The sequence below is a fragment of the Meleagris gallopavo genome, chromosome 1 (genome assembly GCF_000146605.3).
Source record: "Meleagris gallopavo isolate NT-WF06-2002-E0010 breed Aviagen turkey brand Nicholas breeding stock chromosome 1, Turkey_5.1, whole genome shotgun sequence".
In the NCBI taxonomy this organism is placed as follows: Eukaryota; Metazoa; Chordata; class Aves; order Galliformes; family Phasianidae; genus Meleagris; species Meleagris gallopavo.
In genome coordinates, this window is record NC_015011.2 from 160,116,205 (window position 1) to 160,130,702 (window position 14,498).

General features: G+C 38.0%; 1 protein-coding gene across 1 annotated transcript in view; it reads left to right on the forward strand.

Annotated features, from left to right (window-relative positions):
• The window catches only part of COG6 (component of oligomeric golgi complex 6), a 50,071-nt gene extending 39,070 nt beyond the window's left edge, over positions 1-11,001 (forward strand). Inside the window, 4 exon segments of the mRNA XM_010728760.3 lie at positions 720-827; positions 2,269-2,322; positions 5,047-5,126; positions 9,102-11,001. Of these exon segments, the coding sequence (XP_010727062.1) occupies positions 720-827; positions 2,269-2,322; positions 5,047-5,126; positions 9,102-9,249 (390 nt within the window). The 3' untranslated portion in view covers positions 9,250-11,001.
• Positions 11,002-14,498: the final 3,497 nt, after the last annotated feature.

Below are 14,498 nucleotides of genomic sequence, written 5' to 3' on the forward strand. Positions count from 1 at the left end.
TTTTTTAAACACATGGCTATCAGTACTGAATTTGGAAGCCTTACTGATTTGGGGGAAATGGTTTCAAGCTCAAAGTAGAGTAGTTTTTGGTTAGATGTAAGGAAAAGTCTTTTACATTGAGGGTGGTGAGGCAGTGGGACAGGTTGCCCAGAAATGTGGTTGATACCCTGTCCTTGAAGACTTTCAAGGCGAGGTTGGATCAGGCTTTGAGCATCCTGAAGTAGCTGTGGTGTCCCTGTTCATTGCAGGGAAGTTGGGCTAGATGGCCTTTAAATGTCCCTTCCAAATCTAAGGATTCTATGATCCTATTCTATATTTTAGTTTCAATTTTATTTTTCCTTTGAGAGACTGTCATTTTTTGAGTGTTGTTTGTTATAAAGCTGCCACCCTGTTGTCAATATTTTTGATAAGTTTTGATATTTTCAATAAGCTGAATGGTTTTTATCACATATTTTCAAAGAACTTTTTTATTTTTAGTGCTGTTGAATTTATGAATACAGAAAAGTTTGGTTCTGTACAGAAGAGCCAATACATTTTTTACTGTTTCCTCATAATATAGGAGATGTAAATGGATACAGTAATTATGCTGTATGTTTGTGTTTTTCCCTTGTTTATTAATCATATTCATTTTTCTTATTTGTGTTTCTAGACACACAAGAGTTAGTTTTATTTTATATTCTCATGCATATTTTCTAACTATCTTATGCTTAAAATTTCAGATTGAAGCTCATTTAGATACACTCATAAATGAACAAGCTTCTTATGTCCTAACTAGAGCTGGTCTAAGTTACATATATAACTCTGTGCAGCAACACAAACCAGAACAGGTAAGGTAATGTACTGGTTTTATTGAGAAGGTATTGTGTACCTGCCAACCAGAAGAACTTTGGCATTGTTAGTTTTGTAAATGAAGTATTGTGTAAAAGCAAAAGTTCTTTTGGTTTTTCATACAGTGCCAGGGCTGTTAGACTGAGGTACCTTGCAAGTGCACATTTTCCTCGTGCTCTGTTAAGCAAGCCTAGTAGGTTTGGGATGCATCATTCCTTCTGGCTTAACTGTGCAGGTATGTTCTCAGAATAACTGTATAGGTAGTATAATAAGCCTCTGAAGTTATTAGAGTGCAGCTGGCTCTAAAACACAAGTAGTGAGTTTGTATACCCCTTCCACAGTATGTAGGATGTATTGGACCTACTGTGTGTGTAACATTCACTTTTTTTTTTCCCACTGTGATATTCATTTCCAGAGTAGATACCTTGCATGCATTAGACAATTACTGCTTTTTTTGATTCCATGAAAAAATGTTAGATGAGTATAATAGTAATTTTAGATGAGTTTAATAGTAGCTTTTTGGCTTTATTCACTGCTTTACCTGTTCTAGAACCAAGACGATCCAATTCTAAAAGTGAAAACATCAGATTCCTTAGAAAAAGTTGAAAACTGACACTTGGGGCTCATGTTCTTTGTTTCTTTTGAGCCATCATTCTTATCTGCTAGCTGTTATTACATCCCCTCTTCCCTTTACCTGTACCTGTGATCTTTCATGAAGGTGAAGAGCAGTGATTACAGGAGAAATTGGTACTGCGTTGGAGAGTTTCCTGTTCTTTGTCTAGGCAGTATTTTTATGTAAAGAGCCCAGACTTAGTAACTCAGTTTGATTTCCTATTCATAAGCTTATCTCCTCTTCTAAAACCAATTTGAAATAGACCACAGCAGATTGTTTAATGGAAAGTGGATAGAATTTCCAGTAGTAATTTTCTTTCATATCTGTCCACTGCCTGGCTGCAGGAGTGAGATTGTTACAGGATTCATTAGAGGGGTAAGACAGCATGTATGCACTGTAATGCCATGTAAACAGAAGGGTAACTGGGGAGCAGAGCTGAATTCATCGTGGTCCAGGAACAGATGAAGAGGTGGAGATTGTCCTCTGTGATCCTGGGACGCTAAGGCTGTTTGGATGGCTGCCAGTTGAGTTTTTATCCCAGACTTTGTAGAAGACTTTTTTCAGGTTTTGTCATCTAGTGGTGAAAAGAGGAGAAAAGAACTTGAGGACATATGAAGAAGACAGTATTCCAAATTTTTAATTCAAGGGAGTGGTGGAATACAAATGAACTGTTACTGCATTTCCAGCACTGGTGTGGTGATTCAGTTTCCAAACATGTAATATCCTGTAGCAGGACCAAGTAACAATTTAATATGATCAGATTGTAGAGTTTATTATTTCTTGTCTTTTTCCAAATGCTAGAGTGACTTCTTTTTTTTTCCCCTTAGGGTCCTCTTTCAAATTTGCCAAGCTTGGATTCCATGTCCCTGAAGGTAGCAATGGTAAGCATTTTCCAATTTCATTTTGTGGTAGTGTTGCTGTGACCTGGGAAAGAATTCTGTTAATGTGTGAGATGTAGTAGATATTCATCTCACCAGTTAAGCTCTTTAAGAATAGCTGACTTGCATGTCTGGGAATATTTTCTTCATTTGTAGTAATTTGACCACTTGAAGTAATAAATTCATAAATTATTTATGAACTGGTAGTAATAGAATATTAGTTTGTAAGTCTTGAGAAGCAGAATTTTACTTATAATAATGTTATCCCATGAGTCATCTTAAATTGCTAAAAGCAAATACTTAGCTCTAATTAGTTTTAATCACCAGAATTTATTTTTTGCTAGAACGCTTTGAAATATGGGTTCTGCTATCATTTATAATTTTAGTCCTAGGGCTTTGATTTTATGCAAATAGTTCAACTAAACTCAGAAGTTAAGTGCTGGGTGTATGCCACAGTTGTTTCTCTTTATATTTGTTATATATAGTTACATATATATTTTTAAGCTGGAAGCTGCATTATATTTTAAAACAGATTATCAGCTGATTCTTTTTCTTTGTGTATGTGAAGGCTATTTTGCATAGAGATTGCAATATCACAGTTCAGTAGGCAATAACATATGATGTGTCACTCTTCTTGCTTAGCCAAGTTTAGCTTTATTCTGAAAGTTTAATCGTAAATAAGGCTTACTCATCCAGCAGTGCACGCACACCCCACAGAAAACATCCCGATATAAATCTTGAGATCACACGGGCTTGAATTTGTTGGAAGGGAAAGGCTCTGTCTTTTTTGATTCAGGAAATGGGTCATTTTAAGAATGTTGAACCCCTCCTAGTGGTGTCAGTATAGCCTATTTTCCACCATTCCAGTTCTAAACCAGTGAATCCCAAGCTGCTTGGAAGAGCAGAGCTCTGGCACAGAGCACTCAGTGGTTTTAGGATAAGGGGTAATGGTTTTAAATTGAAGGAGGGAAGATTCAGGTTGGATATAAGGGGAAGTTCTTTACTATGAGAGTGGTGAGTTGCTGGAACAGGTTGTGGATGCCCCGTCCTGAGGTGTTCAAGGCCAGGTTGGATGGAGCCCTGGGCTGCCTGGTTTAGTATTAAATGGGAAGGTTGGTGGCCCCACATGTGACGGATGTTGGAGCTTGATAATCCTTGAGGTCCCTTCCAACTCAGGCTATTCTGTAATTCTGTGGTTTACTCAGATCAGCATGCATTCTTATCATGCATTATTGTATATTATTTATACATTTTGCATTTAAAATATCTTTTTCTTATCATAGTCTTGTAGACCTGCAAGAAATTTAAAGACTGTGGCTTGGGGACCATGTTTTTAAACTGAATCTGTGTTAATGATTAATGGTTGTAAATAATAATTTTACTTGAAAAGTTAGAAAGTGATCCAAGTCTTTTTTCTTCGTACCTTTTTTTATAACGTATGTTTGCTCGAACACTCTTGAACCCAGTGTGCTGAAATGAAGCCCACATAAATCTCATCAGACACTGTAGTCTGTCTGCTTCGTAGGACTTAAACCATAAGGGAGTGAGAGTACATGGAGGTAGATTCACTGCCTCTCAACTTGAAATCTTTCCAGGTCACACTTTCAGGCTGCTCATATGTGCTTACTAATGCTGTTCTAATGAAGTCCATACCTCTATCAAGTGCATCTCCCCTAAATTCCCAGCCTTGGCAAATAACCCTGTGAGAACTGACCTACTTCATTAGTTGTTTATGTCCATCTTCTGTGTATTTAAATGACAGTGGGCATGGGTTTTAGGATTTAGGAGCTTGAGAAGATTACTCGCATGTTTCAGAAGACTGCTGTTACTAGATAAAGTTGCTTAGGGCCTTACCTGAGGTACTAGCTCCAAGGGTGGAGGTACTGCAGCTTCCCCTGGTTATTTCGTGGTAACTTGATAATAAACGCTGCTGGTGAGAATATTCCAACTAATATTTAATCATCTAATCAGTTTTCCTTATTGCTTGGAAGAACAGAAGAACATGTCCATTATCTCTCGTGAGTTCACCTCTGAGACCTACCACCATCTTCCCTACAATTACACAGTAAATATTTGAAGGCAGCAGTAACACTCTTACTTAGTTCTTTCTTCTCCAAAGAAATAAAATCAAAGTACTTTACATTATTTTTCACTGTATTACGAGGGGGAGAAGTAAACCTAGAAGGAGTTAGTGGAACCTCAAGTAGGTCTCTTGGTCTTGTTTCTCCCAGCTTAACTGCTAATTAGGTTATTAAGCAGCAGCTTCCTGGGAAAAATAAAAAAATAATAATTAAAAAAAAACCCCATGTTGTAACTTGGACAGACTAGATTTCTTTCTAGCCTTTACTCTCTGCACTGAATAGGGTAGGCTTAATCTTCAGTGGTGCGTACATACATGCACTGTCTGCATGGAAAACTTGCATAGATATGGAAAGTACATTCTCATTTTTCACCCTTCCACCCATACAACTCAAGAGTCAGAAACTTGAAATTGTGGTAACAGAGGTGCTGAGATTTGATGCTGTTGTAGACTATTAAGCTCTGCCTTAAATATCTGTATGTTATGTTAGCTTCTATCTTAAGTGTATAAAAAAAAAAAAATGAAAATCATATCAAGTAAGAAGATGCCTCTTTATTGTAGTCACTTTTCAGAGATCTGTGTTTTTATCTGTCTTCACATAACGAGTTATTTCTGTGTTGATCTCACATTCTTTTTCCCTCCCCTAGGCTCAGTTTGATCGCTATCTATCTGCTCCAGATAGTCTGTTGATGTCCCAGCTGAATTTCCTTCTGAGTGCCACTGTGAAGTAAGTATCTTAACTTTGAATTTATGTTATGCCTGTATAGTAATCAGGAAGATGAATTTGATTAGGTTTTTGTGGATCACGATATGAATTCAGGTTATCAGCTGCAATCACATTTGCATTGTACTTCAGGTCAATTTTGCTTTGACTCACCACTTTTTGAAAAACAGGAATAAGTAATTTTGTAAATTTCTGAAGTACTCACTCTTCATTTAACAGACGCCATCAAAATGAATTACACTCGTCTGTTTTAAACATGTTATGCTATGTTGGCTTTTTTTTTTGTCATTTTAGTTGTAAATTGTTTTAGAACTATTTTGTAAGCATTCTGAAGGCAAATGAAATATTTAATTCTCTGCTCAAGATTTCTTTTACCCCCACTGCTCCATTAAGACTAAAATAATCAAAAGTGTTGTCTTTTACTATGGAGTATTGACATTTTGTGCTATTGGATATTGCTCTGAGATGACTTTTACATAGCTTTTTTTTGTTAGTGATTCTTTTTTCCTTTGAAGTGTAGAAGTGAGGAGTTTGTAATTTATCTCTTCTCTTGTTTCATGAATATATTATATGACAAATAAGGGCCAACTGAACCCTAAGGCTAGGGAAAATGCCACGAATTTCTTTCCAATTAAATTCAAACCAGATGAAGACATTTTGTAGTACTTTAATTCAGAGAATGATATGCTGCACTGATCAAAAATTTTTCTTGACATTATTTTTCATGTTTTTGTCAAGAATGCACATTACAAGAAGATATGAGAAATTATGACTGGCACATCACGTTTTGAGTTAATACTCTAACATTTGGATTCTCATTACAGCTGCCTGTCCTCCAAATGAGTCTATATTACAACATCTTAAAAAGACAGGCTGAGGGAACTGGGCTTGTTCAGCTAGGAGAAAAGAAGGATGTAGGGTGACCTCACTGCAGCCTTCCAGTACCTATAGGGAGGGAAGTCAATTCTTTACAAGGGTAGATAATAGCAAGACAAGGAGAAATGGTTTAAAGTTGGAAGGGGGGATGATTTAGGTTGGATGTCAGGGGGAAGTTCTTAACAGAGAGAGTGGGAAGGTGCTGGAACAGGCTGCCCAGAGAGGTTGTGGATGCCCTGTCCCTGGAAGTGTTCAAAACCAGCCTGGTCTAGTATTAAATGGGGAAGTTGGTGGCCTTGCATGCAGCAGGGAGGTTGGAGCTTGATGATCCTTGAGGTCCCTTTCAACCCAGGCCGTTCTATGATTCTGTGATCAGGATACAGCAAGGGAAAAACATTTATTGCTGGGAATTTATTGCTCAAGTTCTTCTCACTCAGAGACTTTCAGTTTCACGCCATACACCTGCTGCATAGCTTGGCTTGGGGGATGTCGGTTCCTCTCAGCACTTTGTTGGGTCTCTCTGCTAGGGCCAGTGTTCCTGCAGTTCAACCAGCAGAGCTGGCTCTGTCTTATGAGCATAGGTCTACGCAGTACAGATCAAGTGAGGCATCTTGAGCAGCAGTGTAAAAGAAGCACTGAAACTTTGGCTTCTAGATGTCAAGCTATTAAGCCAATATTTTAGCTCTCAGTATATATTTTTTTAATGTAGGTATATTTTAAAATCATAATAACAGTAAATGAATTTTGAAAGCTTCAATTTTTCGCTACTAACACAAAAGTGATTTTTTTTCAAGGTAGACTTTATGCTACCATAAAGATGTAGGCACGCACTGAAATTGCCTTGACTTAATAATTTCTTTCTGTCAGATGAATCAAGATAAACTGGTCATGTATGCACTCTTAGCCTTGCTCCATTTATGAAATTTTTAAATCTCTCTGCACAATTTAAGTGAAATTTGTGTTATCTTGCAACAGTGGGCAGCAGAGAGGTGAGTGGGGAACCTCTGTGACGATGACTGTTATAGCTGCCACAGCTCAGCTGACAGAAAGGGGTTTATTAACCAACTGTAACTCAACATTGCAGTTTGGCTTCTGCACAGAATTGAAAATAAAAGCATTCAAAAGTACATATTTACATAGATGGTTGCCTGCAGAATCTTGTTCTTACTATTCAGGCTTTTTTTTTTTTCTGTACTAAATAAAGGTGCAAAATTCTGAAGTTTCTCAAAATTCAAGTGAAACATTTGACTGCTGCTATCATTTCAATGTTATCATTTTCAAGTTAGTTTTACAGACATTTGGTGTCAATACTGAAGACTTCTTCCTTGAAATCACATCATTGTGATTCTCTGTTCCAGTTGTTGAGCTGCAAAACTCCGATTATTTGATTCTCAAAAGCAGACCACATGCTTTTGATAAGGGACTAGTGCATTATATACTCAGTGGCAATATAATTTAAGCTTTATGACCATGAAGAGCATTCCCTCATTCCCTCAAAAAGAACATTTGCCAGCACATAATCTTGTCTTTCAAATTCCTTTGCTCATTTAGGAAAAGTTTTAAGGTATTTATTTCTGTGGATATCGGTCTTGTAAAGCTCTTTCCATTTGTGTTGGATCACAGGAACTGAATGCTGGCATTATTATTTTTAGAAAGCACTGCCATTTGTGTTGGTGATAAAATGGATCGTGTTGTTATGGCAACTGAAATCCTAATGTTACTGATTAATGACATTGACATTATTTGATGGAGAGACTCATTTCGTGCTGTTCAGCCCTTTGGAATATTTTAATAAACTTTTTCTTTTAATGTAATAGTATTTGGTGCTATGCAGTGAGTCCTATACAAATCCTTTGTGCAGTTCTTTCTGAAAAGGTGGTCACGTTACCGTAGCTGAGTGATCCTGAGCTGTGTTCTGAGACAGTTGTTTACCAGGAAACTCTGAATACTCTAAAAGAGCATTTCTAGATCTGCTTTTATAACAACAGTCTGTTTTTCAGGTATTCTAATAATCTAATAATTAGACAGTGGGCAGTGGTTGTTGAAAAACAAAATACTTCACATCAGCATAAAATGCAGTATATGTCTCACCTATTATCTCAATTTCCTTTTCTTATTTTTTCCTGAAAATGCAAAGTTCTACACACTCAGTATTCAAAATCCTTCCAGTTTGTCAGTCCACACTCACTGTGGTCAGAAGTGGTAAATTCAGCCCTGATTTTAGCGAGTGCCATCATATTCCTTTGCTGCCTATCAGTTACAACAGGGCTGGACCTGGGTTCAGGGTCCATTTCCTCCACATCTCCTGGTGTCCCGTTTGTATGAGTTTGACTGTGAAATAGTTGTAATTATGTTTTTGTTGGATAAAAATGCATATGTAACTGTAAGCACATTACCATGGTGATCAAAGCAAGCATTCAGTGGGCAATGTAAAATAAAAATATTTGTCTTCAAAAACCATCCAGCTTTCCTGTTAGTGTTTTAGCATGGAATCTTCGTGCATTGTTACTCATTCAGATCTGAAAAAATAACAGGATGCAGGCTTTATGGTATTGTTGGGAAAAGGCTGTAGTAATGCTAGATCTCTAACCACTATCACTTTCAGCTCTTCCTCTGACAAATTATGAAGTAGGTGCTGTGAAGATAAGGCAAACAGAATATATTGTGCTCATAGATAAAAACAGTGTGTCTGTTTACAAACGTCAGTGAGAAAGGCCAGGCTGGATGGGGCTGTGAGCAACCTGGTCTAGAGGGAGGTGTCCCAGCCTATAGCAGGGCGTTGGAACCAGATGATCTTAAAGGTCCCTTCCAACCCAAACCAGTCTATGATTCTATAATTTTTTTTCCTTCTACGGTTTCATTTCACGACTGCAGAAATAAAAAATGCAATTTCCTTGTTTATCAAAATCGTACACATGAGTTCATGTATGTACAGCGCAGACGGGAAAGCCTTCTTTTGTTGTAAAGCTTTTCAGTTGTTTTCATATTTGAAATAAAAGGCCTTTTTAATGTAACCGACACCGAATTCTAATGTATATTTTCAATGAATGTTGTTAAATCCCTACAATTTGCAAATTATGTGAATTTATTTTTATTTTTTAGAGAGCAGATAATAAAACAGTCGACAGAACTGGTCTGCAGAGCTTACAGTGAGTTATATGCAGCTGTGATGGATCCCTCAAATAAATATAAGGATCCAGAAACGATACTACACAGATCTCCTCACCAAGTTCAGGCACTTCTCTCATAGTCGTGCTTCACCCAGATTTATCAGAATCCATAGTACTGTCTGTTATTTGCATTGAATTATTTTTCTGTCTTGAATTTTGATGTGTAACTATATATTAAAATACGTAGGAATGCGGTTTTCTTTAATCTGCTTGGCAGAAGTGAAGTCTTTCCTGTGTCTTTGAAAACCTTCTGTAGGCCAGAAAATAGAATATAGATTAAAAATTATTTTAATGTATTCCTGTAATGGAAATGGACCTTGACAATATGCAATCTCTTCAAAAAGAGTAAAGGAGAAAGGTTTTTCCTTGCCTATACGTAATCCTTTCAACTAGATGTTGAATCAGTGTCACTTATGACCTCACCAATATTTTTATTTGTTCTTTTCTCTATTTTTTCACTCCTTTTCTCAGCCTATCATTAATATACACGGGGCCTCTTTAATTTTAATGCAGCTGATACGGTTTCAATGTCTCAAGTCTTTTATAGCTCATAAATCATTTTGCAATATTTGATGTGTTTTTTCAAAATCTGTTGATCAAATCTTTGAGGCAAAATTCCTGTTTTTTTTTTGAGGGGGGGAGGTTTGGTGTTTGTTTTTTTTTTGCATCCATTGTCTTGTGTTGTTATTCGGGTATTTTTTTGGTAGGAAAAAAAGAATATTTGAATTGCTTGTATGTACATAACCCGAAACTTCATGCTTTAAATTATTTTTCTAATTTTGTTTTACTAGAAGGGTTTTGTTTTAGTGAAATTGTTATGTAGGAGTCCTTATATCAGTTGAAACTTAAGGTTAGGACCAATAACTCTGTAGGTTAGGAAGATCATTTGCACAGGACTATGGCCGTTACTTATAGATAGGCATCAAGGGGGAGATAAGCACTCATTCATATTGAATCAGTTGTATATTTAAGATGGATGCTTTTAACAATGATAATATTTCCCATACAGAACACACACTTAGTGGCAGCCAAATTTAGTGTATGCTTGCAACAGAGCAGGAAACAGGAGAGCAGCAGCAATACATTTTAGTCTCTTGGAGAACTCATGGCATAGATCAGTGTGCTCAGAAATCAGCTTCAGTGCTAACACCACGCTGAAGTAATATCTCCTTTTCTTAATGGGCATAATTTGTTGGTATAATATAAAAAGATTGGAAAGAGTGTGCCCCTGGAGTTCTTGGATGAGGCGTAAATTCTTTTGTAAATGTGAATGTTGGATTTGATCTGTTTTAGAACTCCACATCTTTAAGAAAAAAAAAAAAAGAAGAAATGTCTAGAAGCTTAGGAATGCTTTAATGGAAAATTATGCTCTTCTACTAGGCAAGGCATTTAAATTATTCAGGTTTTGCATTACTATAGTACATATTCAGAAGGCTGTTCATTGTTTAATAATATTAATATTGCTCAGTATGCCTGTAATTATTATCTAATAGGTGAAAATTACATCACTTGTCAAAAGGTTATAAATTAGCTTGTTAATAGATTAATATACTCATAAGAATGAACTTTTTCCTCAAATTAAACTTCACCTCAGTCTCCAGTAATCAGTTGGTAGTTTGCATGAGGAGTAGCAAGAAGATCCTTCCCATCTTTGAGTCCATGTAGAGACTTATCTCTGATTTTATCTTCTCTTAATACTAATGCAATAGCTATAAAAGTTGTAACTTATAAAAAATTAAGGTCAATCACTAATTTTGGTCTGTGCAATTAAAGTAAATGTCAGAGGGTCACAAATGAATAAATAAATCAATAAAAGGCATTTCATTTACTGACTTTGGTCTTCCGTGTTGTTATTTCCTCTGCTTGCCTTCCTAAAGCAGGAAGGAAAAGATTGTTCTATTTAGACCTGCCGTTCCTTGGCAGTTCTCATCCTTTCATTTTACAGATTCCCAGGATTTCCTCACCAGCACTGTGGTGCTTCAGTCCTCTAATTGCTCAGGTTGATGGATTGGCCCGTAAGTGTTGCATTGTGAAAGGGTGGGTGGCAGCACGGGGGCCATATATATTTATTGTAGACCAATTTATTGTAGATCTGGCTTGAGTATCCACAACGCATCTACTCTTGGTCCTTAAACACTTTATACAGAGGGAAGTATTTTCAAAGGGTGAGTCCATTAGCAGCATGCTTGGGAAAATGGTGCAAAAACACATTTGAAACTGGCTCCAGGAGGCAGTGCTCTCTGCATTCGATGTTCAGATGACCCAGTTCTGAGAGTAGGTGAGTAAAGGGCTTCTTTATGCATTGTTGCCTTATGGAAAGAGCACTTTTGTGGAAAGCAAGTAAGCTGAGTTCTGGGCCAAAGGAGTTTGGAATCTGCATCTCCCTCGTTCCTGGAGAGCACCCAAACCCTTCATTTGTGTAGCTCAAAATGGAGCAGCTCTGATTCTTCTCCTTTGAACGTAGCAGCAGAAATCAATGCAAGATATGGAAGACATAAGACAGAACAAGCAAAGAACAAGCACTTTGTGATACGTATGTGAGTATACTCCTGAAGAGCCTGAGGTCTAAATTTTCTGACAGTTGTTACTTAGGGACCTTATCTTTGGCCTCCAATTAGATGAGCCCCAGAAGCAGAATCGATACCCCAGGACTTTACCATCCACAGAATTAGCAAGCAACCAGCAAGCCACAGAGCTGAGTTGAACCCAAAGTTGTTCACCAGCACTTAGTGGCAGTGCCTCTGTGTTCAATCTTTCCAAAGCTTTTTCTCACTATCTCTATAAATATGCACATCACACTGAAAATAAAATACATTGTTTTAATCATAGCATGCATGCAGCAATCCGGCCAGAGTAATTTTTTTCTAATACAGGAAAAAGAGACATTTAAGGGAGTTTGGAAAGGTGATAATACATTTATTTTGTAACATCTGCATGCTTCTCCCTACTCTGAGTTTTACAACTCTAGCCCTGAATTTTGTCTGTTAATAGACTCTGCTGTAATTATTTTTATTAAAGTTTCTGAAATATGTCTTGGAGGAAAATACTTTCAGAGCCACTAAAGTTTTCCATTCACTTAAAAAAATTCTGGCTGCTCTTTAATCCCTTTGCTTGCCCTGCTGAGTCACTTTGCCATCAACCCAGGGGGTGGGGAGCTTAGAAAATGTTGAAAATGAAATGGAGGGGTTAGGCATATTTCCATGAGCACAACACACCCTTGAGAAGCAGCACAGACATGGGTGTGGGTTTGTTTGAAATCTGCTGCCACCTGCTTCTGAGGGAAAATGCAGAAAAGAGCCATTTGCTTGTGATGAGGGCACACATTCAAAGCACCAGGGTAGGGCTGGCTGCCCTAAATCAATGCAAGATTGATGTTGTGTTTGAATAGCTGGGAGAAAGGAACTGGCAGTAGGAGTGGACGGTGTGCTATGTAACTTAACTCCTTCACATGCTGGATTTACTTGCTAGAGGTTTTCAGAACCTCTCTCTCTCTACTTTACCCCATTTCATTGAGGCACTTCAGAAGCTAAACTGTAGGACGGTCCTACAACTGCTGTACCATTTCCAACCCTTGGTAATTTGGAGTAACATGAGGTCCTCTGAGGCATCCAGTGCTATACAAAGTAGTAGATGAGCTTGGAGCCAATTTGCTTCATGAATGTATTTAAGTTACACTCATTTATCATTTTTTTAAACTTGGATGATTTCCTGAAGGCCCTTCATAGGGCATCTTTCATAGAGGAAAGAGATCTTATGGCACTGATCTTTGTTCAGATTCCAAATGAAAGCCAAATATTTTCTGTGAAAAGGACATGTCCTCGTGCTTTGTGGCAGCGGGCTCTGAAATCCCCCAGAGATTTGGCTGCTGAATGGCTGCAGCTGGGTGGCCAGGATTCCTGGGGCACCCTGGGTTCTGTCTGCTGGTGGCAGAGCTGGGATCATGGGGGCAACAATACCACAGGTCTCCACCTACCCGCTGCAGGGTAGGAACTCAGCTTGGCTCATCAGAACCAAACTAATTCTTCAATAAGTTTAACTTCAACCATTCAATGCTTCGGTAGAGATGTTCACACTAGCCTGGGGTATGTGATTACCAAATGCTCAAGAAGTAGCTGTACCTCTCAAGCACAAAAGTCTTTTGATATCCCCGGTATTCATGGTCTTGTGTAAAGGGGCACTGATGTAGAGGTGGCGTATGGAGAAATGGACTGAAACCCAAGACATTGCTTCTGCCTTGGTCCTTGATCAATCACTCAGATCTTCACTAACCTCCAAAATCCTTTAACAATGCTATGGAAAGACGAAGTGCAAAATGAGGGCTGTACAAAGACAGGCTGAGGGAGCTGGGCTTGTTCAGCCTGGAGAAGAGAAGGCTGTAGGGTGACCTCACTATAGCCTCCCAATACCTAAAGGAAGTCTACAAACAGAATGGGAGTCAACTCTACAAGGGTAGATAATAGCAAGACAAGGAGAAATGGTTTAAAATTGGAAGGGGGGGATGATTTAGGTTGGATGTCAGGGGGAAGATCTTTACAGAGAGAGTGTGGAGGTGCTGGAACAGGCTGCCCAGAGAGGTTGTGGATGCCCCGTTCCTGGAGGTGTTCAAGGCCAGGTTGGATGGGGCTCTGGGCAGCCTGGTCTAATATTAGATGTGGCAGGGAGGTTGGAGCTTGATGATCCTTGCGCTCCCTTCCAACCCAAGTCATTCTATGATTCTATGAAAGGATACTTGAAAATGTCCATTTGTCCCTACATTATAGCATGAATCAGGGTACAATCCCCTACAGCTGACTCTACATATAATGGGGAGATGAAACACATGAGACTCTTCTCTTTAAAAATGAACCTAAAAAAAGGCATCTTTAGATTACTTTGCTTTAGTAGTAGGGAAACCTTGTTCAAGCAAGATATGGCAGAAATATGTTTGATGGATTACTGTAGGGTGTGACAAAAAAAATTTCCAGTTGCACGTTTCATATTCAGACAATGAAGCTTTCATTTGCTGCCTTGCTCACAGATGTGGTATTGTCAAATTGCAGGAAAATGCCTGGCAGACTGTATCATCGACTATATTTAGGGATAAATAAATTCAGAGCACACTATTTATAGAAGCCACACAAATAAGCACGGAGTTCTTATCAGCCAAAGATAACATTAGTCGTGATTTATCAAAGTAATCTTTATTTTATGGAAAATGGATAATAGGGTGTAATTTAATCCTTTGTGAATGTAATGTATATTTCAAAGGGTTCTTTTTTGCCAATAAAACCATTTGTTGTACTTGTTAAACTAATTAGTTTTCTTGCTGTTGCTTAGGACAGGATAAAAG